The sequence below is a fragment of the Bombina bombina genome, chromosome 4, assembly GCF_027579735.1.
Source record: "Bombina bombina isolate aBomBom1 chromosome 4, aBomBom1.pri, whole genome shotgun sequence".
NCBI classification, from domain to species: domain Eukaryota; kingdom Metazoa; phylum Chordata; class Amphibia; order Anura; family Bombinatoridae; genus Bombina; species Bombina bombina.
Window position 1 is genome coordinate 359883890 of NC_069502.1, and position 27234 is coordinate 359911123.

Here is a 27234-nt window from a genome sequence, read left to right on the forward strand (position 1 = left end):
ATAATTCCTTTATTACCCATTCCCCAGTTTTGCATATCCAACACTGTTATAGAAATTCAATTTTTACCTTGTATCTAAGCCTCTGCAAAGTGCCCCCTTATTTCAGGTTTTTTTGACAGACTTGCATTTTTGCCAATCAGTGCTCACTCCAGGGTAACTTCACATGCATGAGCTCAATGTTATCTATATGAAACATATGAACTAATGCCCTCTAGTGGTCAAAATGCATTCAGATTAGAGGCAGTCTTCAAGGTCTAAGAAATTAGCAAATTAACCTCCTAGGTTTAGCTTGTAACTAACTTCAAAATTGTTTAAAATTACATTCCCTATTTAAATCATGAACGTTTTTGTTGGACTTGACTTTCCCTTTAAACGAAACAGGAATATGCATTCTCATTTAGCAGTAACATTGTTAAGAACCAATATATTATAACACTTCAAAACGTAACAAGAACATGTTGACTATACGTACAGAATATCATGAAATCTACAAATGAAGAATAATCTACTTTTCCTTTAGTTGTGCGGTTTTCTTGTTTCTTTTTATCTTGGTTTTCTCATTCATTTGCTTTGCTTTTCGTTCACGTTCCAAAATTTCTCTTGGGAAGAGACTTCCCTCATCAAACACAGCTTTCAGAGCTACAACAGTGATAAAATCATATTTACATTATTCATATGACTGGCAAGTAACCAAAAAAATAAGTATTTTATTAGAATCAAGTGCTGCTAAACTGTCCCAGCGTTGCTTTATGATCCTCAAACCCTTATCTGAGACAAGGTGACATTTTAATATGACAAAGAGCAAAATCAATACAAAATGAAGAACTGTTTTTAATATCCATGTAAGAAACACAGGCTCATGTCTCTTTTTTTCATTGGCATACAATTTTGGTTTCTACTAAAATAATCAAATGTAATTTGTTAGATTAGCCACTTGAAACAAGAAACCTATCAATTATTGGTGGAGATTCTGTTCACCTCTAATGGGTAATAACAAATGGCCAGATTTTTTCCCCAGCGGGGATGCTATTAATTGCTGTTAAAGAACCATTAAATACAATAGAATTGTATAATCAACAAAAATATAATAAAAAGACTATGCAATAGAACTTAATCTGAATTTCAAACAAGTAGTAGTATTTTTTTTGTCTGTCCACTTTCAAAATTTCATTCCATTTCCCTCCCCTCCTGCAGAGGCGGAACTACCATTACTGCAGCAGGTGCAGTGGCACCAGGGTCCAAGTGCTGAAGACTCTACTATTCAGGGATGCATACAACCTACACTAACCCTCCTATCTCCACTTCTATCCCCTTAAACCCCAAAGCATGTAAGCCTATGAGCCCAGCTGCTTGTAGTTTACCTTCATAAGAGGCTACTACAGCAGTGCAACTCGTGGTAGGGCCCTCTACCCACTTAACCCCTGTAAATGTTATTTTGTATACCACCATGTCATAGCGCTGCAGAATCTGTTGGTGCTCTACAAATACCTGATAATAATAATAATAATAATAATAATAATAATAATAAAGTGCTTGCGGGGGCCAAAGCAGCCTGACTATATATAGGCATGTGCAGAATGTGTACAATCCTAATGCAGGGGAGCCTTTTACAAGTGTGTGTTCTCTATCTAAAATTATAATAATATTGTTTACTACTGAGTTTGTGGAGGCCCAAATAAGTGTTGTACCAGTGACCTCTATTAAGTAGGTCCGCTACTGTCCTCTGTATCAAGTGACAGTTGTCAGTGAACTACTGACTCCTACACATATACACTTTGGGCAAATGTATTTCTACACATATACACTAGGGGCATATGTATCACTGTGCGAGCGGACATGATGCGAAGTAGCATATCATGTCCGCTGCACATCGCTACACACCGATAAATGGCGACAGCATATGCTTTCGGCATTTATCATTGCACCAGCAGTTTTGCCGCCCACTGCCGATTCATGGCCAATCGGCCGCTAGCAGGGGGTGTCAATCAACCCAATCGTATACGATTTCTGTCCGCCGCCTCAGAGCAGGTGGACAAGTTATGGAGCAGCATTCTTTAGACCGCTGCTTCATAACTTCTGTTTCCGGCGAGTCGAAACAAGGGGCCTCAAGCTCCATTCGAAGCTTGATAAATATGCCCCTAAATCTATATTGCTCTGCGTCTCAGATCTGTTTAACATCACATATTTTATTAACTAAAAAACAGGGAAGAATGTTGTTCCATGGATTTACTTATCTTCTAAAATAATTATCATATTGCCCATAGCGTTCATTTTAATTTTCCTTCGCTTCCACCCTGATTGGGTTGCCATAAATGTTTTGCAGTGGTGTAATTGGAGACCAGAGCATAAGCGAGGGCTGTGAGTGCTTAAAGGGACATAAAACAAAGGTTTCTGCAGACTTGTAAATTAACATACTAAACAAATATGATTTGTTTAACACATAACCAATCTATTTGCTGCATTTGTTTTTCAATAGCTAAACTCCACTTAGCACTGGCCTTATTTAAAGGAACCAATCTGGATTTGGTACTGGAGTAGACAAGTTTGCCACAGTCATTTTGTTAGCATAACTTTATTTGTCTTACAGTTTTTTATCTGATGACCAAATTAGAGACAAATATGTGTCAGGGTTAAAATTCTAAAGTCTTCAGTGTGAACTTCCAATTTTCATAATTAATAAACTCACTTTTTTTTCTCTTGATGTAGGTACTACATCACAGACTACTTTGCCTAGAGTTTGAGACAATAATCCTTTGTGTTTGTTTTTGATGTGAAATAGCCATTTTTGTTCTTTGACACCACAACCCATCAACATTGTATTTCTTATCTCTCTTAACTACCACTGGGAGTGTAATTTCTTCTGCTGGCTATGTTTACACAGCTTTTCTATTAGCCTATACTTTATTATAGAATATTTTATTATCAGTAAGGATACCCCAGGCAAAATCAGCAATTTAAAATGCTGATATAAAGGTACAATATTTTTTTGTAAACAATTTAATATACTCCAGCAGGTAAAATAGATAGGGCCAGATTACAAGTGGAGCACTAACTAACAAATTAAATATCGCTTTCGCAAAAGCGATATTTGCGCTCCACTGAGTAGTACCAGCTCACGCTAATGTGTGCTGGAATTGCAAGTTGACAGCAATGCAAATGCTAGCTTGCATTCGCATTGCTGGGAAGCATTGTGCTCATGAGAGCCAGCTTCCATAGGCTACAATGGGAGCCTTGTTCTCATGCCGTCAGAGACGGCTGAGAACCTCGCGCATCGAAGGGGCTAAATAGCGCAGTAATGGCAGCAAATTGTAAATATATATGTACATGACTATATTCCACATAGAAAGTCCAGCACTCGCTCACAAGCTATCAGCTAGGATTAAAAGCAAAACTGTAAGAGTTAATTACTGCATCTGGTCAAATGGGACAAGCCCAGGTACCATGTCAAGGTCTCTTCCACATGCCTGAGTCCCTAATAGAGCAACCCAACTGCAGCCACGCACACAAATGCAAGCTAATAATCAAACGAACTGAGAACAAGTCAGGGTTCACAGACTTATGTAATCACCCTGGGCATGTTACCTGCCTGTGACTCTGTAAACAGTGTAGCTTTATGAGAGTGCGAAAGCAACCAAGCTAAGACAGGGATGTGTACCCAGTCCGGTCTGGATGTGCCGTCCTTTCTCCTTGTTTTGCTTACGCCCAGGGTGATTACATAAGTCTGTGAACCCTGACTTGTTCTCACTTTGTTTGATTATTAGCTTGCATTTGTGTGCGTGGCTGCAGTTGTGTGGCTGTATTAGGGACTCTGACTCAGGTATGTGGAAGAGATCTTGACGTGGTACCTGGGCTTGTTCCATTTGGCCAAATGCGGTAACTAACTCTTTCAGTTTTGCTTTTACTCCTAGCTGAGAGCTGGTGAGTGAGTGCTGGACTTTTTTTTATGTGTGCTGCAGTGTCTGTTTCTGTAATTATCCCTATGGGCTTGCACCCAGGCAGGCCCGAGGTTAACTGCCTGTGACTCTGTAAACAGTGTAGCTTTATGAGAGTGCGATAGCGTTATGAGGGGTGCCGTGCTAACTTGCACGTTATTGTCACCGCTCACTTACCTACAGCGCTGGTATTACAGATTTTCCTAAACCCGGCGTTATTAGGCAAGAAGTGAGCGTAGAGCAAAATTGTGCTCCATACCGCACTCGAATACCAGCGCTGCTTAAGTCAGCGGTGAGCAGGTTATACGTGCTCGTGCACGATTTCCCCATAGACATCAATGGGGAGAGCCGACTGAAAAAAAGCCAAACACCTGCAATAAAGGAACATAAAGCTCCGTAACGCAGCCCCATTGATTCCTATGGGGAAACTAAATTTATGTTTACACCTAACACCCTAACATAAACCCTGAGTCTAAACACCCCTAATCTTACACTTATTAACCCCTAATCTGCCGCCCCGACATCGCCGACACCTACATTATATTTATTAACCCCTAATCTGCCACTCCGGACATCGCCGACACCTACATTATACTTATTAACCCCCAATCTCCCGCCCCCAATGTCGCCGCAACCTACCTACACTTATTAACCCCTAATATGCCGCCCCCAAATTCGCCGCCACTATAATAAACATATTAACCCCTAAACCGCTGCACTCCTGCATCGCAAACACTAGTTAAATATTATTAACCCTTAATCTGCCGCCCCTAACATCGCCGCCACCTACCTACATTTATTAACCCCTAAGCTGCCGTCCCAATGTCGCCGCCACTACACTAAATGTATTAAAACCTAAACCTAAGTCTAACCCTAACCCTAACACACCCTCCTAGCTTAAATATAATTCAAATAAATCTAAATAAAAATTGCTATCATTACCTAAATAATTCCTATTTAAAACTAAATACTTACCTATAAAATAAATCCTAAATTAGCTACAATATAACTAATAGTTACATTGTAGCTAGCTTAGGGTTTATCTTTATTTTACAGGCAAGTTTGTATTTATTTTAACTAAATAGTTATTAACTATTTACTAGCTACCTAGCTAAAATAAATACAAATTTACCTGTAAAATAAAACCTAACCTGAGTTACACTAACACCTAACATTACACAACAATTAAATACATTACATAAATTAAAGGGACATGAAAACCAATTTTTTTCTTTCGTGATTTAGAAAGAGCATGTCATTTTAAACAACTTTCTAATTTATTTCTATTATCTAATTTGCTTCATTCTCTTGATATCACTTGCTGAAAAGCATATCTAGATATGCTCAGTAGCTGCTGATTGGTTGCTGCACCTAGAGGCCTTGTGTGATTGGCTCACACATGTGCATTGCTATTTCTTCAACAAAGGATATCTAAAGAATTGAGCAAATTAGATAATAGAAGTAAATTGGAAAGTTGTTCAAAATTGCATGCCCTATCTGAATCATGAAAGTTTAATTTTGACTAGGCTGTCCCTTTAAATACAATTACCTAAATTACAAAAACAAACAAACACTAAATTACACAAAATAAAAAACAAATTATCAGATATTTGTTACACCTAATCTAATAGCCCTATCAAAATAAAAAGCCCCCCTAAAATAAAATAAAAAACCCTAGCCTAAACTAAGCCCAAAGAAATCAGCTCTTTTACCTGTAAAAAAAAAAATACAAACAACCCCCCAACAGTAAAATCCATCACCCACACAACCAACCCCCCATTAAAATCCTAACTAAAAAAACCTAAGCTCCCCATTGCCCTGAAAAGGGCATTTGGATGGCATTGCCCTTAAAAGGGCATTTAGCTCTATTGCTGCCCAAACCCTAACCTAAAAATTAAACCCACCCAATAAACCCTTAAAAAACCTAACACTAACCCCAAAGATCCACTTACAGTTTTGAAGAGTCGACATCCATCCTCAACGAAGCCAGGAGAAGTCCTCAGCGAAGTGACAAGAAGTCCTCAACAAAGCTGGGAGAAGTCTTCATCCAAGCCAGCAGAAGTGGTCCTCCAGACGGGCAGAAGTCTTCATCCAGATGGCATCTTCTATCTTCATCCATCCGGCGCGGAGCGGCTCCATCTTCAAGACATCCGGCGCGGAGCATCCTCTTCTTTCGACATCTTCTTCCCGAATGAATGTTCCTTTAAATGACGTCATCCAAAATGGCGTCCCTTGAATTCCGATTGGCTGATAGAATTCTATCAGCCAATCGGAATTAAAGGTGAAAAATTCCTATTGGCTGATGCAATCAGCCAATAGGATTGAGCTTCAATCCTATTGGCTGGTCCAATCAGCCAATAGGATTGATCTTGCATTCTATTGGCTGTTCCAATCAGCCAATAGAATGTGAGCTAAATCCTATTGGCTGATTGGATCAGCCAATAGGATTGAAGCTCAATCCTATTGGCTGATTGCATCAGCCAATAGGATTTTTTCACCTTTAATTCCGATTGGCTGATAGAATTCTATCAGCCAATCAGAATTCAAGGGACGCCATCTTGGATGACGTAATTTAAAGGAACATTCATTCGGGAAGAAAACGTCAAAAGAAGAGGATTCTCCGGGCCAGATGTCTTGAAGATGGAGCCACTCCGCGCTGGATGAATGAAGATAGAAGATGCCGCCTGGATGAAGACTTCTGCCCGTCTGGAGGACCACTTCTGCCAGCTTGGATGAAGACTTCTCCCGGCTTCGTTGAGCACTTCTTGTCGCTTCGCTGAGGACTTCTCCCGGCTTCATTGAGGATGGATGCCGGCTTTTCAAAACTGTAAGGGGATCTTCAGGGGTTAGTGTTAGGTTTTTTTAAGGGTTTATTGAGTGGGTTTTATTTTTAGGTTAGGGTTTGGGCAGCAATAGAGCTAAATGCCCTTTTAAGGGCAATGCCCATCCCAATGCGCTTTTCAGGGCAATGGGGAGCTTAGGTTTTTTTAGTTAGGTTTTTATTTGGGAGTTTGGTTGTGTGGGTCGTGGGTTTTACTGTTGGGGGGTGTTTGTATTTTTTTTACAGGTAAAAGAGCTGATTTCTTTGGGGCAATGCCCCGCAAAATGCCCTTTTAAGGGCTATTGGTAGTTTAGTTTAGGCTAGGATTTTTTTTATTTTGGGGGGCTTTTTTTATTTTGATAGGGCTATTAGATTAGGTGTAATTAGTTTAAATATCTGATAATGTCTTTTTTTATTTTGTGTAATTTAGTGGGGTTTTTTTTGTTGCAATTTAGGTAATTGGATTTAATTTAGGTAATTTATTTAATTGTAGTGTAAGGTGAGGTGTTGGTGTAACTCAGGTTAGGTTTTATTTTACATGTAAATTTGAATTTATTTTAGCTAGGTAGTTAGTAAATAGACCCTAAGATAGCTCCAATGTAACTATTAGTTATATTGTAGCTAACTTAGGCCTAGATTTAGAGTTCGGCAGTAGCCGTCAAAACCAGCGTTAGAGGCTCCTAACGCTGGTTTTGGCCGCCCGCTGGTATTTGGAGTCAGTGATTAAAGGGTCTAACGCTCACTTTTCAGCCGCGACTTTTCCATACCGCAGATCCCCCTACGCCATTTGCGTAGCCTATCTTTTCAATGGGATCTTTCTAACGCTGGTATTTAGAGTCGTTTCTGCAGTGAGCGTTAGAGCTCTAACGACAAGATTCCAGCCGCCTGAAAATAGCAGGAGTTAAGAGCTTTCTGGCTAACGCCGGTTTATAAAGCTCTTAACTACTGTACCCTAAAGTACACTAACACCCATAAACTACCTATGTACCCCTAAACCGAGCTCCCCCCCACACCGCCGCCACTCGATTAAAATTTTTAACCCCTAATCTTCCGACCGCCACCTACGTTATACTTATGTACCCCTAATCTGCTGCCCCTAACCCCGCCGACCCCTGTATTATATTTATTCACCCCTAACCTGCCCCCCACAACGTCGCCGCCAGCTACTTACAATAATTAACCCCTAATCTTCCGACCGCAAATCGCCGCCACCTACGTTATCCCTATGTACCCCTAATCTGCTGCCCCTAACACCGCCGACCCCTATATTATATTTATTAACCCCTAATCTGCCCCCCTCAACGTCGCCGACACCTGCCTACACTTATTAACCCCTAATCTGCCGAGCGGACCTGAGCGCTACTATAATAAAGTTATTAATCCCTAATCCGCCTCACTAACCCTATCATAAATAGTATTAACCCCTAATCTGCCCTCCCTAACATCGCCGACACCTACCTTCAATTATTAACCCCTAAACTTCCGATCGGAGCTCACCGCTATTCTAATAAATGGATTAACCCCTAAAGCTAAGTCTAACCCTAACACTAACACCCCCCTAAATTAAATATAATTTTTATCTAACGAAATTAATTAACTCTTATTAAATAAATTATTCCTATTTAAAGCTAAATACTTACCTGTAAAATAAATCCTAATATAGCTACAATATAAATTATAATTATATTATAGCTATTTTAGGATTAATATTTATTTTACAGGCAACTTTGTAATTATTTTAACCAGGTACAATAGCTATTAAATAGTTAAGAACTATTTAATAGTTACCTAGTTAAAATAATAACAAATTTACCTGTAAAATAAATCCTAACCTAAGTTATAATTAAACCTAACACTACCCTATCAATAAAATAATTAAATAAACTACCTACAATTACCTACAATTAACCTAACACTACACTATCAATAAATAAATTAAACACAATTGCTACAAATAAATACAATTAAATAAACTAGCTAAAGTACAAAAAATAAAAAAGAACTAAGTTACAGAAAATAAAAAAATATTTACAAACATAAGAAAAATATTACAACAATTTTAAACTAATTACACCTACTCTAAGCCCCCTAATAAAATAACAAAGCCCCCCAAAATAAAAAATTCCCTACCCTATTCTAAATTAAAAAAGTTACAAGCTCTTTTACCTTACCAGCCCTGAACAGGGCCCTTTGCGGGGCATGCCCCAAGAATTTCAGCTCTTTTGCCTGTAAAAGAATAAATACAATACCCCCCCCCCCAACATTACAACCCACCACCCACATACCCCTAATCTAACCCAAACCCCCCTTAAATAAACCTAACACTAAGCCCCTGAAGATCTTCCTACCTTGTCTTCACCATCCAGGTATCACCGATCCGTCCTGGCTCCAAGATCTTCATCCAACCCAAGCGGGGGTTGGCGATCCATAATCCGGTCCAGAAGAGGCTCCAAAGTCTTCCTCCTATCCGGCAAGAAGAGGACATCCGGACCGGCAAACATCTTCTCCAAGCGGCATCTTCGATCTTCTTCCATCCGGTGCGGAGCGGGTCCATCTTGAAGCAGGCGACGCGGATCCATCCTCTTCTTCCGATGTCTCCCGACTAATGACGGTTCCTTTAAGGGACGTCATCCAAGATGGCGTCCCTCGAATTCCGATTGGCTGATAGGATTCTATCAGCCAATCGGAATTAAGGTAGGAATTTTCTGATTGGCTGATGGAATCAGCCAATCAGAATCAAGTTCAATCCGATTGGCCGATCCCATCAGCCAATCAGATTGAGCTCGCATTCTATTGGCTGATCGGAACAGCCAATAGAATGCGAGCTCAATCTGATTGGCTGATTGGATCAGCCAATCGGATTGAACTTGATTCTGATTGGCTGATTCCATCAGCCAATCAGAAAATTCCTACCTTAATTCCGATTGGCTGATAGAATCCTATCAGCCAATCGGAATTCGAGGGACGCCATCTTGGATGACGTCCCTTAAAGGAACCGTCATTAGTCGGGAGACATCGGAAGAAGAGGATGGATCCGCGTCGCCTGCTTCAAGATGGACCCGCTCCGCACCGGATGGAAGAAGATCGAAGATGCCGCTTGGAGAAGATGTTTGCCGGTCCGGATGTCCTCTTCTTGCCGGATAGGAGGAAGACTTTGGAGCCTCTTCTGGACCGGATTATGGATCGCCAACCCCCGCTTGGGTTGGATGAAGATCTTGGAGCCAGGACGGATCGGTGATACCTGGATGGTGAAGACAAGGTAGGAAGATCTTCAGGGGCTTAGTGTTAGGTTTATTTAAGGGGGGTTTGGGTTAGATTAGGGGTATGTGGGTGGTGGGTTGTAATGTTGGGGGGGGGGGTATTGTATTTATTCTTTTACAGGCAAAAGAGCTGAAATTCTTGGGGCATGCCCCGCAAAGGGCCCTGTTCAGGGCTGGTAAGGTAAAAGAGCTTGTAACTTTTTTAATTTAGAATAGGGTAGGGAATTTTTTATTTTGGGGGGCTTTGTTATTTTATTAGGGGGCTTAGAGTAGGTGTAATTAGTTTAAAATTGTTGTAATATTTTTCTTATGTTTGTAAATATTTTTTTATTTTCTGTAACTTAGTTCTTTTTTATTTTTTGTACTTTAGCTAGTTTATTTAATTGTATTTATTTGTAGCAATTGTGTTTAATTTATTTATTGATAGTGTAGTGTTAGGTTAATTGTAGGTAATTGTAGGTAGTTTATTTAATTATTTTATTGATAGGGTAGTGTTAGGTTTAATTATAACTTAGGTTAGGATTTATTTTACAGGTAAATTTGTTATTATTTTAACTAGGTAACTATTAAATAGTTCTTAACTATTTAATAGCTATTGTACCTGGTTAAAATAATTACAAAGTTGCCTGTAAAATAAATATTAATCCTAAAATAGCTATAATATAATTATAATTTATATTGTAGCTATATTAGGATTTATTTTACAGGTAAGTATTTAGCTTTAAATAGGAATATGTTATTTAATAAGAGTTAATTTATTTCGTTAGATAAAAATTATATTTAACTTAGGGGGGTGTTAGTGTTAGGGTTAGACTTAGCTTTAGGGGTTAATCCATTTATTAGAATAGCGGTGAGCTCCGATCGGAAGTTTAGGGGTTAATAATTGAAGGTAGGTGTCGGCGATGTTAGGGAGGGCAGATTAGGGGTTAATACTATTTATGATAGGGTTAGTGAGGCAGATTAGGGGTTAATAACTTTATTATAGTAGCGCTCAGGTCCGCTCGGCAGATTAGGGGTTAATAAGTGTAGGCAGGTGGAGGCGACGTTGTGGGGGGCAGATTAGGGGTTAATAAATATAACATAGGGGTCGGCGATGTTAGGGCAGCAGATTAGGGGTACATAGGGATAACGTAGGTGGCGGCGTTTTACGGAGCGGCAGATTAGGGGTTAAAAAAAATATGCAGGGGTCAGCGATAGCGGGGGCGGCAGATTAGGGGTTAATAAGTGTAAGATTAGGGGTGTTTAGACTCGGGGTACATGTTAGAGTGTTAGGTGCAGACGTAGGAAGTGTTTCCCCATAGGAAACAATGGGGCTGCGTTAGGAGCTGAACGCTGCTTTTTTGCAGGTGTTAGTTTTTTTTTCAGCTCAAACAGCCCCATTGTTTCCTATGGGAGAATCGTGCACGAGCACGTTTTTGAGGCCGGCCGCGTCCGTAAGCAACTCTGGTATCGAGAGTTGCTTTTGCGGTAAAAATGCTCTACGCTCCTTTTTTGGAGCCTAACGCAGCATTTGTTTTAACTCTCGATACCAGAGTTAAATTTATGGTGCGGCCAGAAAAAAGCCTGCGGAGCGTTAACAGCCCTTTTACCGCCGAACTCCAAATCTAGGCCTTAGGGTTTGTTTTATCGGTAAGTATTTAGTTTTAAATAGAAATGATTTAGGCAATGATAGGAATTTTTATTTAGATTTATTTTAATTATATTTAAGTTAGGGGGTGTTAGGGTTAAACTTAGGTTTAGGGGTTAATAACTTTAGTATAGTGGAGGCGACGTTGGGGGAGGCAGATTAGGGGTTAATAACTGTAATGTAGGTTGCAGCAATGTTAGGGGCGGCAGATTAGGGGTTAATAATATTTAACTAGTCTTAAAATGACATGCTCTAATGAATTACATCATGTCATTTTGTTTTCAACTATAATGACTCTTTAACATTTTATCAATCCTGCATAGCCGGTACATGTGCATTGATTCTGATTAGTTCCTGCTCTGTGCATGGAGCATACTTACCATTTAGCGCATGTGCATGAAACCAATCTCACGCCTAGATTTAGAGTTCTGCGGCCAAAGGGGTGCGTTAGCTACGCGTGCTTTTTTTCCCCCGCACCTTTTAAATACCGCTGGTATTTAGAGTTCACAGAATGGCTGGGTTTTCAGTGCGTTAGGCTCCAAAAAGGGAGCGTAGAGCATAATTTAACGCCACTGCAACTCTAGATACCAGCGGTTCTTACGGAAGCGGCCAGCTTCAAAAACGTGCTCGTGCACGATATCCCCATAGAAAAAAATGGGGCTGTTTGAGCTGACAAAAAACCTAACACCTGCAAAAAAGCCTTGTTCAGCTCTTAACGCAGCCCCATTGTTTTCTATGGGGAAACACTTCCTACGTCTGCACCTAACACTCTAACATGTACCCCGAGTCTAAACACCCCTAATCTTACACTTATTAACCCCTATTCTGCCGCCCCCGCTATCGTTGACACCTGCATATTATTATTAACCCCTAATCTGCCGATCCGTACACCACCGCCACCTACATTATAGCTATGTACCCCTAATCTGCTGCCCCTAACACCGCCGACCCCTATATTATATTTATTAACCCCTAATCTGCCGCCCCCAACGTCGCCTCCACCTGCCTACACTTATTAACCCCTAATCTGCCGAGTGGACCGCACCGCTATTATAATAAAATTATTAACCCCTAATCCGCCTCACTCCCGCCTCAATAACCCTATAATAAATAGTATTAACCCCTAATCTGCCCTCCCTAACATCACCGACACCTAACTTCAATTATTAACCCCTAATCTGCCGACCGAATCTCGCTGCTACTGTAATAAATGGATTAACCCCTAAAGCTAAGTCTAACCCTAACACTAACACCCCCCTAAGTTAAATATAATTTAAATCTAACGAAATAAATTAACTCTTATTAAATAAATTATTCCTATTTAAAGCTAAATACTTACCTGTAAAATAAACCCTAATATAGCTACAATATAAATTATAATTATATTATAGCTATTTTAGGATTAATATTTATTTTACAGGTAACTTTGTATTTATTTTAACCAGGTACAATAGCTATTAAATAGTTAAGAACTATTTAATAGCTAAAATAGTTAAAATAATTACAAAATTACCTGTAAAATAAATCCTAACCTAAGTTACAATTAAACCTAACACTACACTATCAATAAATAAATTAAATAAACTACCTACAATTATCTACAATTAAACCTAACACTACACTATCAATACATTAATTAAATACAATACCTACAAATAACTACAATTAAATAAACTAACTAAAGTACAAAAAATAAAAAAGAACTAAGTTACAAAAAATAATAAAATATTTACAAACATTAGAAAAATATTACAACAATTTTAAACTAATTACACCTACTCTAAGCCCCCTAATAAAATAACAAAGACCCCCAAAATAAAAAAAAATGCCCTACCCTATTCTAAATTTAAAAAGTTCAAAGCTCTTTTACCTTACCAGTCCTGAAAAGGGCCCTTTGCGGGGCATGCCCCAAAGAATTCAGCTCTTTTGCCTGTAAAAAATACACATACAATACCCCCCCCAACATTACAACCCACCACCCACATACCCCTAATCTAACCCAAACCCCCCTTAAATAAACCTAACACTAAGCCCCTGAAGATCTTCCTACCTTATCTTCACCTCGCCGGGTATCACCGATCGGTCCTGGCTCCAAAATCTTCATCCAACCCAAGCGGGGGCTGGCGATCCATAATCCTGCGGCTGAAGAGGTCCAGAAGAGGCTCCAAAGTCTTCATCCTATCCGGGAAGAAGAGGCGATCCAGACCGGCAACCATCTGGATCCAAGCGGCATCTTCTATCTTCATCCGATGAGGAATGGCTCCATTGTGAAGACTTCCAGCGCGGATCAATCTTCTTCCGACGACGTCCAACTGAAGAATGACGGTTCCTTTAAGGGACGTCATCCAAGATGGCGTCCCTCGAATTCCGATTGGCTGATAGGATTCTATCAGCCAATCGGAATTAAGGTAGGAAAATTCTGATTGGCTGATGGAATCAGCCAATCAGAATTAAGTTCAATCCGATTAGCTGATCCGATCAGCCAATCAGATTGAGCTTGCATTCTATTGGCTGTTCCGATCAGCCAATAGAATGTGAGCTCAATCTGATTGGCTGATCGGATCAGCCAATCGGATTGAACTTGATTCTGATTGGCTGATTCCATCAGCCAATCAGAATTTTCCTACCTTAATTCCGATTGGCTGATAGAATCCTATCAGCCAATCGGAATTCGAGGGACGCCATCTTGGATGATGTCCCTTAAAGGAACCGTCATTCTTCAGTTGGACGTCGTCGGAAGAAGATTGATCCGCGCTGGAGGTCTTCACGATGGAGCCATTCCTCATCGGATGAAGATAGAAGATGCCGCTTGGATCAAGATGGTTGCCGGTCTGGATCGCCTCTTCTTCCCGGATAGGATGAAGACTTTGGAGCCTCTTCTGGACCTCTTCAGCCGCAGGATTATGGATCGCCAGCCCCCGCTTGGGTTGGATGAAGATTTTGGAGCCAGGACCGATCGGTGATACCCGGCGAGGTGAAGATAAGGTAGGAAGATCTTCAGGGGCTTAGTGTTAGGTTTATTTAAGGGGGGTTTGGGTTAGATTAGGGGTATGTGGGTGGTGGGTTGTAATGTTGGGGGGGAGGGTATTGTGTTTTTTTTACAGGCAAAAGAGCTGAATTCTTTGGGGCATGCCCCGCAAAGGGCCCTTTTCAGGGCTGGTAAGGTAAAAGAGCTTTGAACTTTTTTAATTTAGAATAGGGTAGGGCATTTTTTTATTTTGGGGGTCTTTGTTATTTTATTAGGGGGCTTAGAGTAGGTGTAATTAGTTTAAAATTGTTGTAATATTTTTCTAATGTTTGTAAATATTTTTTTATTTTTTGTAACTTAGTTCTTTTTTATTTTTTGTACTTTAGTTAGTTTTTTTTAATTGTAGTTATTTGTAGGTATTGTATTTAATTAATGTATTGATAGTGTAGTGTTAGGTTTAATTGTAGGTAATTGTAGGTATTTTATTTAATTTATTTATTGATAGTGTAGTGTTAGGTTTAATTGTAACTTAGGTTAGGATTTATTTTACAGGTAATTTTGTAATTATTTTAACTATTTTAGCTATTAAATAGTTCTTAACTATTTAATAGCTATTTTACCTGGTTAAAATAAATACAAAGCTACCTGTAAAATAAATATAAATCCTAAAATAGCTATAATATAATTATAATTTATATTGTAGCTATATTATGGTTTATTTTACAGGTAAGTATTTAGCTTTAAATAGGAATAATTTATTTAATAAGAGTTAATTTATTTCGTTAGATTTAAATTATATTTAACTTAGGGGGGTGTTAGTGTTAGGGTTAGACTTAGCTTTAGGGGTTAATCCATTTATTACAGTAGCGGCGAGATTCGGTCGGCAGATTAGGGGTTAATAATTGAAGTTAGGTGTCGGCGATGTTAGGGAGGGCAGATTAGGGGTTAATACTATTTATTATAGGGTTATTGAGGCGGGAGTGAGGCGGATTAGGGGTTAATAACTTTATTATAGTAGCGGTGCGGTCCGCTCGGCAGATTAGGGGTTAATAAGTGTAGGCAGGTGGAGGCGACGTTGAGGGAGGCAGATTAGGGGTTAATAAATATAATATAGTGGTCGGCGGTGTTAGGGGCAGCAGATTAGGGGTACATAGTTATAATGTAGGTAGCGGCGGTTTACGGAGCGGCAGATTAGGGGTTAATTATTGTAGGTAGCTGGCGGCAACGTTGTGGGGGGCAGGTTAGGGGTTAATAAATATAATATAGGGGTCGGCGGTGTTAGGGGCAGCAGATTAGGGGTACATAAGTATAATGTAGGTGGCGGTTGGCAGATTAGGGGTTAAAAAAATGTAATCGAGTGGCGGCGATGTGGGGGGACCTCGGTTTAGGGGTACATAGGTAGTTTATGGGTGTTAGTGTACTTTAGAGCACAGTAGTTAAGAGCTTTATAAACCGGCGTTAGCCCATAAAGCTCTTAACTACTGACTTTTTTCTGCGGCTGGAGTTTTGTCGTTAGATTTCTAACGCTCACTTCAGCCACGACTCTAAATACCGGCGTTAGAAAGATCCCATTGAAAAGATAGGATACGCAAATGACGTAAGGGGATCTGCGGTATGGAAAAGTCGCGGCTGGAAAGTGAGCGTTAGACCCTTTAATGACTGACTTTAAATACCGGTGGTAGCCCAAAACCAGAGTTAGGAGCCTCTAACGCTGGTTTTCACGGCTACCGCACAACTCTAAATCTAGGCCTCAGTTTGTAAAAATATAAAAGGTTAAAGCAGCTGTTATAGAAACTGCTGCCTGGTAGTATGCTGTGGCTGTGCAACATCACAAAATGATAATGATATGATTGTGACATTAGCACCTACTTGCTGAAAGGGTTGATAACTTTAAATCAGTAGATTTCTTCTGTTCTGAATTGTCTTCAAAGTACTTGTCAGGGTTTAGAAAAAAGTCTGGTTTGTTCACTTCAATAGTGTCCTTGAGAATTCCCAAGTTTAACAGACTGAATGTACCTTTAGGGAGAAAAGTAGGGACATTACTAAACAGCAGGACTTTATGGTAACATTAGGTTAGGTACAGTATCAACATTTCATGGTTGAATCCAAATAATGTGTAATGATTTGCTAATAAAAACAATATCCATTTTCTAAAACATGAGTAAGATTGGGCTCAAAATTGTCATTACCATTCAAGGATGCAGGAAACCCATTGTAGTTTCTTTCAAGCATATCTTATCTGCTTGTGCATTTTTTATACCTTTTTGTGGATAATCAGATCATTCAATAAATACAATTGTTTAATGGTTTAATTACACGTTACAAATATTGCTCAAACTATACTTTAAACTATGAAACTTACACAGAACTAAAAGTCATAAAAACATTAATCTGTGATTGCAAATGAAATGGCATAACAGTGTTAAGAGCATTTTATTATTGCAATATGTGTTTAACCCCTGCATACACATTTAAAGGGACATTATACACTTTAAGATGGTAATATATATATATATATATATATATATATATATATATAAATATAAATAAAAATCTGCAATATACTTTCATTATTTATTTTGTCACCTTTTCTTGTAATTCCATTATGAAATTGTGAGCTTTTCAGTTCCTGTTAGAAATGGAAGTGCACACTCTAGTGACCTATGGCTGCACACTCTAGTGACCTATTTACAACATTCCCTAATTGGCCACAGCAGAGAAGGTAACCTCAGTTACAACATGGCAGCTCCCATTGTTTTTTAGACACTAAAACTTTACACTTATTTTGTCAATATTTAACCAGCTAACGAAATCTTAAAAAATACATCTACATGTTATTCTGCGAGAAAACTTTTCTATGAATACGTCATTCTATCTAACATTTATTTAGTGTTTAATGTCTCTTTAACCACATAACTGAATACATCTGCTAATACAAAGAAAAGAGGCATTTGTGTGTAGCTACCAATCACCAGCTGAATTGCTTGCTCTATCTGGTCTCTGGACAATAAAAGTTGAATTTTAGACTTCATGCCTTTAAGTGTTTTGATTTTTAAAAACTGTTCATTTTCAAATACTCAGAATTATATGAAATTGTTAGTAGCACACATTATTAGTTGATATTATTGGTTACATAAAAAATGCATTCAAATACACTATCAATATTCCATCACTTAGCTGTCAATATCAATATATACTGTATGTGGTAGGCAAATAGTTTTCGAGACATTGTTTAAGCTTTAAAAACCCTTTGCCTAACTACTATTCAGGTAAATAGTCACCCTGGGAAAGTAGCCACTGTTTAACAATTTTCCCCCAGGCACTGTGGGAAAGTGGCCCTTGCTTGCCAAAAAGTTCCCAAGATCCCCCCAGGAAAGTGACCCCTGCTCGCAATATGCTCCCAGGCACCCCGGGTAAAATGGCCCTTGCTTGCCTATTTGCTCTAAAGGCACCCCAGGAAAGTGGCCCTTGCTTGCCAATATGCTCCCAGGCACCCCCGGGAAGTGGCCCTTGCTTGCCATTATGCTCCCACGCACCCCCAGTAAAGTGGCCATTGCTTGCCAATATGCTCCCAGGCACCCCCAGGAAACTAGTCCTTGCTTGCCAATATGCTCTCAGGCACCCCAGGAAAGTTGCCCGTGCTTGCCAATATACTCCCAGGCACCCCAGGAAAGTTGCTCGTGCTTGCCAATAGGCTCCCCAGGCACACCCTGGGAAAGTGGCCATGCTTGCAAATAAGCTCTCCAGGCACACCCTGGGAAAGTGGCCCTTACTTACCAATATACTCCGAGGCAACTGGAAAACTGGCCCCTGCTTGCCAATAGGCTCCCAGGCACCCTGCTAAAGTGGCCCCCACATGTCAATAAGATAAAAGGACCCCCGGCAAAGTGCCCCCTGCTCAACAATAGGCTCCTGGCACAATGGGAAAGTGGTCTCTAATCAACAATAGGTTCCCAGGCACCTCAGGAAAGTGGCCTCATCTCATCAATAGACTGCCAGACATCCAGGAAAAGGGGCCCCTGCTCACGAATAAATTCCCAGGCAGCCTGGTAAACTGGTCCCTTCTTGCCATTAGATTCCAAGGCCGCTTAAGAAAGTGTCCTCTGTTCACCAATAGGCTCCCAGGCACCCTGGGAAAGTGTCCCCTGCTTGTCAATAAGTTCCCAGGTCCTCCAGTAAAGGGGACTCTGCTCACAAACAGGCTCCCAGGCACTGCAGAAAAGTGGCCCCTGCTTGCCAATAGGCTAACATTGTTTAAGCTTTAAAAACCATTTGCCTAGCCCAGTGTTTCCCAAACCCAGTCCTCATGATCCTTACTCAGGCCAGATATTCATATATATCTTAACTAGAGCACAGCTGAAATAATTAGCTGATGGGTGAGCTGATTGTTTCACCTGTGCTCGAGTTAAGATAAAATGAATATCTAGCCTGAGTAAAGGTCCTGAGGATTAGGTTTGGGAAACACTGGCCTAGGCAAAAGCCTTTTGCCGAAGCAAGGGCCACATTCCCGGGGAAGCCTACCGGTGAGCAGGGCCCACTTTCCAAAGGTGCCTGGGAGCCTATTTGTAAGCAGATGCCACTTTCACGGGGTGCCTGGGAGCCTATTGTTGAGCAGAGGACACTTTCTGAAGGGGCCTTGGAACCTAATGGCAAGCAGATGCCATTTAACTAGGGTGACTTGAAGCCTATTGGTGAGCAGGGGCCACTTTCCCAGAATGCCCAGAGGGGTCTAGTAGCCTATTGGCCAATAGGGGCCACTTTCCTGGGATGTCTGGGAGCCTATTGGCGATCAGGGGCCACTTTCCTGGGGTGTCTCATAGTCTATTGGCAAGCAGGGGCTGCTGTCCCGGGGGGGGGGGGGGGGCTGGGAGCATATTGGCAAGCAGAGGCTACTTTCCTGTGATGTATGGTTGCCTGTTGGTGAGCAGCAGCCACTTTCCCAGAATACCTGGGAGCCTATTGGCAAACAGGGCCCACTTTCCAGGGTTGTATGAGAGCCTATTGGCAAGCATGGGACACTTTTTCCCGGGTTACAAGGGAGTTTATTGAAGAGCAGGGGCCACTTTCCTGGGGTGTCTGGGAGCCTATTGGCAAGCAGGGGCCCCTTTTTGCAAGCAGTGGCAACTTTCACAGTTAGGCTGGGAGCCTATTGGTGAGCAGGAGCCCCTTTCCCGGGGTGTCTGGGAGTGCTTTAAAGGGATACTGAACCAAAATAGTTTCTTTCATGATTCAAAAAGAGCATGCAATTTTAAGCAACTTTCTAATTTACTCCTATTATCAATTTTTCTTCGTTCTCTTGCTATCTTTATTTGAATAAGAAGGCATCTAAGCTAAGGAGCCAGACAATTTTTGGTTCAGACCCTGGCCCGGGACAGCACTTGTTTATTGGTGGGTGAATTAATCCACCAATTAGCAAGAACAACCCAGGTTGTTCACCAAAAATGGGCTGGCTTCTAAACTTACATTCTTGTTTTTCAAATAAAGATACCAAGAGAATAAAGAAAATTTGATAATAGGAGTAAATTAGAAAGTTGCTTAAAATTGCATGCTCTATCTGAATCACGAAAGAAAACAATTGGGTTCAGTGTCCCTTTAAGTGAAAAATTAGCTCTGGTTATACAAGTTGAAAGTAAAAGCATGCAAGTGAAATACTCAGACACGCTAACTTCAGGACTACGAATATCACAATTGCAGTAACTTCCTCTCCCTATAGACTTCTAAGGGGCATAAGAAATCCTTTTGTAGCATTTTAACGGCAATCCCCCTGCATGATGAAGATTAATCATCATGCACCTGCAGGCTGCGCTGTGCATGACGAACATAGCTTGTCATGCGCATCAAAGGGGTTAAGGGTATTAAAGCAGCAAGTTGATAGTGCTAACATAGTGATAAAAACATAATTTATGTAAAAAACGTATTTGATAAATGAATTTCTTTCATGGTGGCGATGAGCTGTTACGTATGGGATACACATTCCTACCAGGAGGAGGCAAAGTTTCCCAAACCTCAAAAGTCTATAACCCCCCCCCCCCACCTCACACATACCTCAGGTTTACGAATAGCCAAGTGGTGAGGTGTTTAAAAGGATTAAAAGCCAATAATGAGGCACAGAAAAAAAGATGTGCTTTAAACAATAAGTTAACCCTAAATGGGTAGGGCCTCTTGGACTTTTGCCACCATGAAATAACTGAATTTATCAGTTAAGTTCTTACATAAATTATGTTTTCTTTCATATAGGTGGTGAGAGTCCACAAGCTGTTACGTATGGCATATAATAGCCAAGATGTGGAAGTCCACGAGTAACAAGAAAGGGAGGGATAAAATAAAAACAGCTTTTTTTTTTACTAAGAAATTAAATCCAAAACCCAAAATAATGTCTTTTATGACCAAAACTCAAAATATAGGTGCAATTATCAAACTGAGACAACTGCCTTAAGTACCTTTCTATCAAAAGCTGCTTCTGACGAGGCAAAAACATCAAACTGGTAAAATTCAGTAAAGGTATGCAGAGAAGACCAAGTGGCCGCTTTGCAAATTTGTATTAACTGAAGCCTCATTTTTGAAACCCCAAGATGTTGCAACCGATCTAGTAGAATAAGCTGTAATTCTCTGAGGCGGAGGCTGACTCACTTCGCAATAAGCTTTGTGAATCAAAAGTTTCAACCAAGAGGCTTAAGAATTAGCAGAAGCCTTCTGGCCTTTCTTCGGACCAGAAAAAAGAAATAACAGACTAGAAGTAAGTCTGAAATCCTTATTAGCATCAAAATAATATTTTAAAGCTCTAACAAATTTTTTTGGATTAGGACACAAGGAGGGAACGATAATTTCCCTTTTAATGTTGTCAGAGTTAACGACTTTAGGTAAAAATTAAAAAGTAGTCCGCAAAACAGCCTTATCCTGAAGGGAAATCAGATAAGGAGACTCACAAGAAAGAGCAGACAATTCAGAAACTCTTCTAGCAGGAAAGTAGTTTAATGTCCAATTTATGCTTAGGCTCAAAAGGAGGAGCCTGTAAAACGTTTAATACTAGGTTAAGACTCCAAGGAGAAGAAATAGGCCTAATAACAGGTTTAATCCAGATTAAAGCCTGAACAAAACAATGAATTAGCAATCTTCCTATGAAACAATACAGAAAGGGCAGAGATTTGGGGGCCTATTTAACAAAGGTCTGTCAGACCTGATCCGACAGATCTCGCTGAATGCAGAGAGCAATATTTTCTCTGTATTCAGCATTGCACCAGCAGCTATTGTGAGCTGCTGGTGCAACACCGCCCCCTGCAGATTCTCGGCAAATCGGGCGCCAGAAGGGGGGTGTCAATCAACCCAAAACTCGGGTTGAATTGCGGCGATGTCTGTCCGCCTGCTCAGAGCAGGCGGACAGGTTATGGAGCATCGGTCTTTAGCTTGATAAATGGGCCCCTTGGCCTTTCAGGGAACTGGCATATAAACCTTTTTTGAACCAATAGAAATGAAAGAATCCTAGGAATTCTAAAATAATGCCAGAAATAATCTTGGATATTACACCACAAAATGTAAGTTTTCCAAACTTTGTGATATATCTTACCAGAAACAGGCTTGTGGGCCTGAATCATTGTTTTATTCAAAGAGTCAGAGAATCCTCTACTACTGAGAACTAAGTGTTCAATTTCCATGCCATTAGGTTTAGAGACTTTAGATCTGGATGGATAAAGGGGCCTTGAGACAGAAGGTCTGGCCTTAGAGGAAGAGGCCAGGGCAGGCAACTAGACATTTTCAGATCCAGAATTGGTCTGAAAGAATTTTCCTTCTTTGGTATAATGAAGAGATTTTAATAAAATCACATCCCCTGTTCCTGTGAAGGAACTGTAACAATTACTCACATATTTTCCAGATCTGAGATAAATTTTAGAAAAACCTGAGCCTTCATAGTATGTTTTGAAATATGGGTGTGAAAAAACCTCACCGTAGGAGATCGTATTCTGAATTCAATTCAATATCCCTGAGAATTAATGTTTTGAATCCATGGACTTTGGACAGATTCTAACCAAGATTCGGTTCCTTATTTTGCTTGGATTTATTCCCATTTGAAGATGGTCTCCAGACTAAGCCAGAGGGTTTAGGGGAGGAGTCAGTTTTCTGTTCTGAAGAAAGGAGCAAAAAACATTGGGAGCTTGAAATTTCCCTTTAGACTTTTTGTCCTGGGGAAGAAAAACTCCCTTACCCCCAGTAATAGTAGAAATAATAGAATCCAGTTGAGACCCTAACTATTTATTTCCTTGTAAAGAAAGAGTTTTAGATAGCATATCAGCATTCCATGATTTAACCCTTTAAGTGCTAAGCACTTTCTCACCTAAGCTTTTTTTAAGGGTTTTTTTAAAATTTATTTTATTTTTGGGAAAAAAAAATGTTTTACTTTTTTTTTTTTCAGATCCCCAAGACTTATACTGTTGGAAAGGTTAGACGATTACCTTTCCAACGTTGGGTCTTGGGAGTCTGTAGCTACTTAGATGCCTGAGATACAGGCTTCTAAGCAGCATGTCCCCTGCTCCTATACTTAACATTGTTAAGTATAAATAAAGTTGCGCAGTGACGCCGGGTAGGAGCGGATGGGAGCCCACAGATCTCCCTCATGGTGGGAGAGTGCTAGCGACGGCTTTGATCCGTCATTAGCACCAGAGTGGGAAACTCTGCGACGGCTCAGAGCCGTCATTAGCACTCATAGCTAAAGATATATTTTATATGTTAATTTTCATGATATCAAATACTGCATCTCAAATAAAGTAATTGGCATATTGAAGAAAATTCAATAGATTAGAACATTCAGGGTCAGAAAACAACTGCTGAGCTAGACTGGATAACCAGAAAGTAGAAGCAGCAGCTACTTCAGCAATATATATAGCTGGTCTAAGAATATAGCCAGTAGGTAAATATGCCCTTCTTAGATAAAATTTAAGTTTTCTATCTAAAGGGTATTTAAAATAAGTACTATCTTCTAAAGGAATAGCAGTGCGCTTAGCTAAAGTGGAAAACTTTGGGAACTGTTTTCCATAACTCTGAGTTAGCAGTAGTTAAAGGATATCATTTTTTTAAACCTTGGAAGAAGGGTTAAAAGAGACACCTGGTTTTGACCATTCCTTAGCAATCATGTCAGAGACAGCATCAGGTATAGGGAAAATCTCAGGAAGATTGACAATAGTTTTATATACTGAATTCAAACGATTACAAGATATATCATTAGAAGGTGTAGCTTCTTCAATCCCTAAAGTGACTAAGACTTCCTTCAAAAGAGAACGAATATGTTCAATTTTAAATATAAAGGTGGAATTATCAGGTTCTACGTCTGATGAGGGAGCCTCACTATTAGAGGAATCCTCATCATTTGAAGGTACTTCAGTATTTTGTAGGTCAGTACTTGTATTACTATTAGAAGGTAATATTTGAACTGACCTTTTAAACTTATTTGAAGGCGGTAGTGCAGCTAAGGCTTTCCTAATGGCAGTAGTAATAAACATTTTCTTGCTTAAGGTATGCCATCTGCATTCATCTGTAAGGAGGAGACAGTAGGTGCATTAGTACACATAGAAACATCATTAGATTGAACGGTATTCGATAATAAAATCTAAGCACGAGCCACATAAATGAGCTGAAGAAGCTACTTCAGTTGTTTTACAATAAGCACATTTTGGTCTGGTAGAACGTTGTTCATCAGACACAGTTCCTATGGTATCTTTAGGGACAGATTGCGGCTTCTCCATTATGGCAAAACAATTAAGCTGCAGTAATTACTATTATTACCCCTTAAGGCAAGCTTTTTGAGGAAAAGGGAAAAAAAATGCCCCCTTTATATAACGTTGCAAGGACGTTTAAAGCGCTAAACAAAGAGGCCTAGAAAACAGATGTCAGATTGAGCAATTACAAATGCAAATATATAGTGAAAAAACACAATAAAAGTTGCATTTATGATGCAATATGAGGTGTGCAATATAGATGCGTCGATAGAGACACATGCATTAGTCAGTTTGCGCATTTATAGTGCCAGTTTTGAAACGAAGTGTAAAAATTATGGTGCGTGATCCGACGCATGTTTTTAAAATATGTTTGTGTGTTAACTGATCGCATCGTATGCATGAGACTCGTCTGGCACAATTTAAGCAAGGGGAATAGTAAGAACCTGTCCCTGGGCCATTCGTACACATAGTTATACATAGTTAAACTTTGAAAAGTTAAAAGGGCCCAACCCATAGCTATGGGTGTCTATATAATAAAAATACAATATATACTTACCCATAGACACTCGTCCACTCATAGCAGACAGCCAAACCAGTACTGAAACATATCAGCAGAGGTAATGGAATAGGAGTATAACGTCGATCTGTAAAGGGAGGCAGAAGATGAATCCCTGCGACCGAATTTACAGAAACCCTATGAAATAAATTCCTGTGAGGCAAAAACATGTTGTCATGAGGCAGTACTCCCTTCACTTCCCTCTGACAAGCACTGTACTCTGAGGGGAACCAGGCTTCAATATGCTCAGAAGCGCCTTTCACTGAAGTAATCAAGCACATAGGCTTTTGAGGTTTGGGAAACTTTGCCGCCTCCTGGTAGGAATGTGTATGCTATGCGTAACAGCTTGTGGACTCTCGCCACCTATATGAAGGAAATAGTGTTTTAAATGTGTGTGGTGAGTTTCGTGGATCGAGTGATTGATTATACATGATTCAGTCTTGAATGATTATACTTGATTCAGTCTGAAGAGATGTAATTATGGGTATCGGGGTACTTTATTGTTTTGGTACCATTGGGGTAGTGGTTTCAATTGCAATGGAGTGTCATGTAAGTTTAAAGGGACATTCTAGACCCTATAGAAAGTGATCATTATTAATTTAAGATGCAGGAAGACTTAAAGAGCATATTTACCTTGGTCTTGAAGTCTTCATTTCTTCATTTGAAGGAACAGCTGCCACCAGAGCTTTCCACTACCCTGTCAAAGCAGATTCTGGTGAATTAAGGTTGTATGCACTCCTGGATCACTGCAGGTAACTTCACAGCTAATCTGGAGCAGATAACACCATAATTCATTGTAGCATGCACTGGGAGGACAGGGAAATGCACCAGTGGCAGCGGTTCACTTTAACAGTTCTGTTTCCCTCTTCATCTATACTATAATCAGATTTGTAACACATCTGTCGACAGTTGCACACACATCCTCAAAGGAATATTGGCTGCGTAAAGGTGGATTATTTCACCACTCTACCATATTCAGAATCCACCTGGATGCAGCGTAGGTAAACAAAGCATTAAGAAGAAAAAAACACGCAACCGCCCGCATAAAATAACAAAAAAACACGTAACCGCCCGCAAGAAATAAAAAAAATCGCCCGCACAAAATAAAAAAAACTAACCGCCCGCACTAAATAATAACAACACCTAACCGCCCGCACAAAGTATTAACAAACACCTAAACCGCCAACCACCACATCACAAAATAAACCCCTAATCAGCAAATTAAACAACACAAATATTAACCCCTAAACCGCCAACCCCCCACATCGCAATAAAGCTAATTAACCTATTAACCCCTAAACCACCAACCCCCCACATTGCAATTAACCTAATTAACCTATTAACTTCTAAACCGCCAAACTCCCACATCACAATAAACCTATTTAACCTATTAACTCCTAAACTGCCAACCTCCCATGATGCAAATAACTAATTTAATTACTAAGCCCCCTAACCTAACACCCCCTAAATTAACCCAATACTAAGTTACAATTAAAATAAAAAAAACTAAAATTAATTTAAAAATAAAACCTAACATTAAATTACCACAGAATTTATCTAAAATTACAAAAAATAAAAAAGTCTAAAGTTACAGAAAAAAATTAACAAAATTATGAAAAATATATTTTTTAAACCTAATCCCTATAAAAATAAAAAAAAATAAAAACACCCACTAATCTAAGCTAAACTACCAATAGCCCTTAAAAGGGCAATCAGCCCTAAAAAAAAAGCCTAAGACTAAGCCCCAAATAGACACTCACCATTCCTGAAGTCCGGCGGGGAAGGTCTTCTTCCAGGTGGCTCCATCATCTTCTATCTTCATCCGGAGTGAAGGCAGCGCGGAGCGGAGGTGCGGAGCTGGCTTCCCCGATGCGCAGATCCTCAGTGGCAGTTCTCAGCAGTGGTCCTCAGTGGCGGCGGTCTCCAGTGGCATCGGTCCAAAGCGGTGTGTAGGCTCCTTTTCATGCGATCCTCCACCGCACACTGAAGATTGAATGCAAGGTACCCCATTTTTATTGGGGTACCTTGCATTCCTATTGGCTGAAAATTTTTAAATCAGCCAATAGGATGAGATCTATTGAAATATTATTGGCTGATTTGAAAATTTCAGCCGATAGGAATGCAAGGTACCCCAATTTGAATGCGGTACCTTCCATTAAATGTTTTGTGTATGACAGAGATCGGATGAAGAGTAGCCTCCACGCTGCTGAGGACCGCCTCTGCTGAAGATCGGCGCTGAGAACCGCCGCTGAGGACCACCACTACGGATCAGCGCATCGAGGAAGACCGCTCCGCTCCACGCCGCCTTCACTCCGGATAAAGATAAAAGATTATGGAGCCGCCTGGAAGAAGACCTTCACCGC

At 40.1% G+C, this 27234-nt stretch overlaps 1 protein-coding gene across 1 annotated transcript in view; it reads right to left on the minus strand.

Moving 5' to 3' along the window:
• Positions 1–505: 505 nt before the first annotated feature.
• Positions 506–27234, minus strand: part of WDR49 (WD repeat domain 49) — a 408032-nt gene continuing 381303 nt past the window's right edge. The window contains exons 17-18 of the mRNA XM_053711815.1: positions 16478–16624; positions 506–639 (exon numbers count right to left, since the gene is read on the minus strand). Coding sequence (XP_053567790.1) covers positions 506–639; positions 16478–16624 — 281 coding nt within the window. The remainder of the gene's footprint in view (positions 640–16477; positions 16625–27234) is intronic.